Raw genomic sequence first — 5,384 nt, forward strand, 5'->3', positions numbered from 1 at the left:
AGCTTTAAATTATTAAATTTCAAAATCACTTTTTTATAGGCCATAACAAATAAATCGTAACCTAATGATTGTTTTTACTTCTATTGATTCTTGATATATACCAAGATATATAGGAAAATGAAAATGTGTCATGAACATAATTAAATTTATGTTTGGTATCATGATTCATCGTAATTTTGCAAAAGCTACAATTTTTAAAAATCACGGCGACTCTTCGTAATTCTGACAACTCTATCATGATACCAAACATGCACTAAATCATTTTTTATGGCGATGTGTTTGCTAACTCAATATTGACTATAAAAAAGGGGAATTTCCATGCTATTGTGATTGTATTTCATGTGAGGAGAGTAGTGGAACGTGCTAACACTTAATGCTTTCTGGTCCTATTGCTCAAGCTTGCTGGAGAAATTTAGAATGGTGGCCGGAATTGAATCAAATATGAAGTACAGTAGTGGAAGGTGCTTCCATATACTTGAACCAATTGTGAGGAGAGTAGTGAAACATGCTAATACTTATTCCTTTTTTTGAACAATAGATGAATAACTTTGGGCTAGAAAGAAATCTTCAGAGGTTTACCCATATTGTATTAATAAAACTATAATGTCTTCTTCTACTAGGTCTAAACCGTCCATAGACACTTTGAAATGCAATGTTGATTCTACATGTTTTTATTTATTCATCATGTAGGTATGTTCTTCATGGCTCAAAGGATGTTAACTTAGGATACAAATAGAACTATACATTGGAATGAAAACTCTAATTAATCTGAATCTCAACTTGAAAAAGCTCAATCTTTTAAAAATTAGTTTAATAGTATTTTGAACAAAATATATACAACCATGAAGAATTACTATTACAGGTGCATCATAATGAAAAACATTAATTCTGAAATTCACAAACGAGTCACAAATTAGATGCCATGCAATGCCTTATATATTTTCTGGTTGAAAAAAATACTTAGATACTTGACAGAAAAAACTTGCAGATGATAAACCACAACCAACTTATCTCTTTGGCATTCATGTTGTTCCACGTGAATGAAAAACCTGTTGGGCAATTATCCCTTTCCCTGTTAGGTAACAGTATCCCAAAATTCTCATTCTCCTCCAATACAATTCACGTTCAAAGCAGATTCTGCAATTCCACAAATGTAGCAGGGCATTTGGAAGGACATGCACTCCTCTAAATGTTCATCAGCCCTAACTTTCCAACCACATGACTAGAAACATAACCATCAAGCCTACATCATACTGTACCATTGACCTATCTCTAATCTAATTCTTGAGTTCATAAAAATCATCTGCACCAGTGGATAACATTTTTACTGTCCCATGATATACATTCCATAAATTGGGAAATGCAAAGACATTAATATGTAATAAGTTGGATTAAATTCATGCATCACCACAACATTAAAAATGTGTAAATCTAGTAACTAAACAGTTGACAATTGCAGCATACAGTTCAACAATTGGAAATACTAACTAAACAACCAAAACATGAACTGAATTTATGAAAAATACAAAATGAATATAATGTTTGTTAATCATGATACATTGCAAGGGCTAATAGTGACACTTCATCGAACATACAGTGAAAATTGAAAGGAATTTAATAACATCTGTTAATTTCTCCCTCTCTTGCTACATGCAATTGAAATTCATTTGCTTAACTATATAAAGCAAAAAGACTACAATTAAAAACGTACAGAATTAGTTGCAAGAAAAATGTATAACAAAAGAGACCAATCTCAATGGCACAAATGTAAAACAAATCAAAATTTCCCAGCAGAGTAACTCTTTTCATTTCAATATAGTCAAATCTTACAAAAGAACAAAAGACTAATTAACAGCCATAATAAACACCATTTCAAAGAACAATCACATGTTCCAATTACACAGTTAAAGCAATACAAAAAACAGAAAACGCTTCTTCAACCGCCGAAACCGTAGAGAGTTCTTCCTTGTCTTTTAAGAGCATAAACAACATCCATAGCAGTCACGGTCTTTCTCCTCGCGTGCTCAGTGTAAGTAACAGCATCACGAATAACGTTTTCCAAAAAGATCTTCAACACACCTCTGGTTTCTTCATAGATCAAACCACTGATTCTCTTCACACCACCTCTTCTCGCCAATCTACGAATAGCTGGCTTCGTGATTCCTTGGATATTATCGCGAAGAACCTTCCTGTGCCTCTTTGCACCTCCCTTTCCGAGTCCCTTACCACCCTTTCCACGACCAGACATTTTTTCTCGGTAAAATTTGAGATACAAACAAATTTGGGGATTTTGATTTGAAATTTGAGTGAGGAATGGAGAATGCGATTGACGTATTTATATCTATAAGAGATTCAGCGGGAACTATAGGAGGTAACGGAGTTTTGAGTTTTGATATTCGCGTCAGATTTGGAGTAATCGACGGTCTATTTTCTCGATCCGTGTATACTAACGAGAAGCAATCGTGAGCGTTGATACATTCGTATGTTTGGAGAGGGAAAAAATCAAAATAAAAAAGATAATTAATTTTATTTAATTTTTATAAATTTTCTCACAAAATTGAATCCAAACTAATTAATAACATGTTGATTTAGTTATATTCAGTCAATTAACACTAATAAAAATTAAGAAAATTATTTTAATTACAATGAGAAAAATAATATGTAAATGATTAAAAAAATACTTAAACACAATACATATTTAAGATAATACTATTCATATAGTATAATTATTTTATTCACATTTCAGTGTTCAATTTTAAATGAAATTAACTCATACTCAAATCAACAGAGATTGAGTTTATTTGGTTCGATTCAAATTGAACTCAAATACAGAAAAGAAAAAAAAATTCAATTTAATTGATTTTGATTTTGATTTTTTTTTTAGTTTATCAAATCATGGTTTGATTTTTATATCTTTAGACGAATCTCAAAACACTTAGTATTTTTTGTAACTATTTTATTGGTTAATATTTTTTTAATTATTGAAGACATTGGAATGATTGTGGTCACCTTATGTCTCTACAAAGCTCAGCCTCTATCTATCAATCACAAAAACTTCTAAAACTAAATTTTTAGAGACAAACACTTGTCTTATCTTTTCAAATGTTCATATAAAGTTTTCTTGTCACTTATGTTCCAAGTAAGCAAACTCGTCTCTATAAATAAATTAAATAGCACAAATTAAAACAAATCACATAAAATGACTCAATCATATTTCTAAAACAAATCATAATTTAAAAGCATATGTTGGTTGTTGTATTCCCTTAATGCATTAGTCTAATGGTCCAAACAATGGCAAATCTCTCTTTATAAGGTATGAACCATGAATCTTTGACATAATCAACAAAAATGATAATATCGACACACTAATTTAAAATATTGCAAGCGATGATCATACGCATCTATGCTAGTCGAATTATACAATCTTTTTCCATAAATCCATGATCTCAACTTATCTATCTTTTTTCACATATTTTTTGTATTTTGTCCCAATATTTTTTTCAATATGTACACGACATAGCAGATTAATTGAAATATGAAATATGACACTACTAACATTCATCATGGCAAGATCTCTATCAGCAGTGGCGAAGTTTGAACAAATACTTTGAGGTGTCAAATTTTTAAAATTTTAATTGATAAATTAAACATAATATTTTATTGTATAACTTTAGGTTGTAAATTTGCAGTGTAAAAACGCAATTATTTTTGCAAACACAACTACAAAAAGAGGACAACTTGGATTGAAAATTTGCATATGTTTATGACATACGGAGTTGTGGGTATAACATATTGATTTTGTTTGTATAAAATCAAAATAAAAAAGATAATTAGTTTGGTTGAGTTTTTACAATTTTTCTCACAAAATTGAACCCAAACTGATTAATAGCATGTTGATTTGGTTATGTTCAGTCAATTAACATTAATAAAAATTAAGATACTTATTTTAATTATAATGAGAAAAGTAATATGTAAATGATTAAAAAATCATTAAATATAATACATATTTAAGATAAAACTATTGACATAGTATAATTAATTTATTCAGATTTTGATGGTCACTTTTAAATGAAGTTAACTCATACTCAAATTAACAGAGATTGAGTTTATTTAGTTCGATTCAAATTGAACTCAAACACAGATGGAAAAAAAAATCAATTTAATTGATTTTGATTTTCTTTTTAGTTTATCAAATCATGGTTTGATTTTTATATCTCTAGACGAAACTCAAAACACTTAGTAGTTTTTGTAATTATTTTATTGGTTAATTTTATTTTTTTTCAAAAAGTATTGGGGATACTGGGGTGATCGTGGCCATCCAATGTCGTACATAGCTCAACCTCTATCTATCGATTACAAAAACTTCTAAAACTAAATTATTAGAGACAAACAATTGTCTTTCCTTTTCAAATGTTTAGACAAATGCTATAGAAAATCTCAACTTCGTAGATACCAACAATTTTAAGCAATAGTAGCCGATTTATATTTGTTTTGTATGTGCTATCACATATCAAAATAAAATGAAACATGTTCAACATCTTTATACACTCAGGATGCGTCCAAAATATGTATCTCAAAACATCTGAGTTCTCTCATCTTCTTGTCCAATGCACATAATTTTCACTTTGTATTAACTTCAATAATGTCCATTTTTATGTATGAACCTCACAAAGATGATCAATAAATATTATTTGATTTATATATTTGAGTGGAAATAGTAAGATTTTCTATATTTCTCCCTTTCAAAGCATTCAATATGAATTTTGCTGCAAGTTTATGCTTTATCATGTCATTAACAAATTTTCTCTCATATTCATTTAAATGTTCCAAATATGAATGATTGTTTCAAGTATCTACTAAATTGTGGTGTGTGTTCCACATTGAACACTAAGTTTTCATCTTTTACTGATACTCAACAATATACATCTGAGTTTGAATGGACAATTACCTTTGTGAGAACAAGTTACTTTTGAGTTTGAACTTTATATCTTTCACCTCTTTGGGATCCCAAAATCTATTTGGCTATTCTTCTTCTTTTTTCGGTGGTTGTAGCATATCTAATGGTAACAATTATTATTCTATTTTGTCTTCTAATAGTTTTTGTCAATTCAAATACAACTTCCTAAGAGAAAAATATCTACAAAATATATTTCAAATAAAACATCAACATATGTGTATACATTAAAAACTAAAAACATATAATATCAATCGTTATTTAGATTATACGATCAATCGTGAATTTATCTGTAGAATCTACGGTTGACGTAGTAGGAATTTCACCCTCAGCTCCACTCATCTCTGAATTATTTTGAAAATATATAGTAAATTTAATTATTATCTTAAATACAATATTTAAAAAATAATAATGTAATTATTTTGAAACA

General features: G+C 29.0%; 1 protein-coding gene across 1 annotated transcript; it reads right to left on the reverse strand.

Moving 5' to 3' along the window:
• Positions 1–1,768: 1,768 nt before the first annotated feature.
• Positions 1,769–2,321, reverse strand: LOC101512088 (histone H4). Its single transcript, XM_073368326.1, has one exon. The coding sequence runs from the start codon at positions 2,246–2,248 to the stop codon at positions 1,937–1,939; it is 312 nt and encodes a 103-aa protein (XP_073224427.1). The 5' UTR covers positions 2,249–2,321; the 3' UTR covers positions 1,769–1,936.
• Between the last annotated feature and the right edge of the window lie 3,063 nt (positions 2,322–5,384).

The sequence above is a fragment of the Cicer arietinum genome, chromosome 5, assembly GCF_000331145.2.
Source record: "Cicer arietinum cultivar CDC Frontier isolate Library 1 chromosome 5, Cicar.CDCFrontier_v2.0, whole genome shotgun sequence".
In the NCBI taxonomy this organism is placed as follows: Eukaryota; Viridiplantae; Streptophyta; class Magnoliopsida; order Fabales; family Fabaceae; genus Cicer; species Cicer arietinum.

Coding starts and splice junctions, on each gene's coding strand:
- LOC101512088 (XM_073368326.1), bottom strand. CDS start 2,248: ATGTCTGGTCGTGGAAAGGGTGGTAAGGGACTCGGAAAGGGAGGTGCA.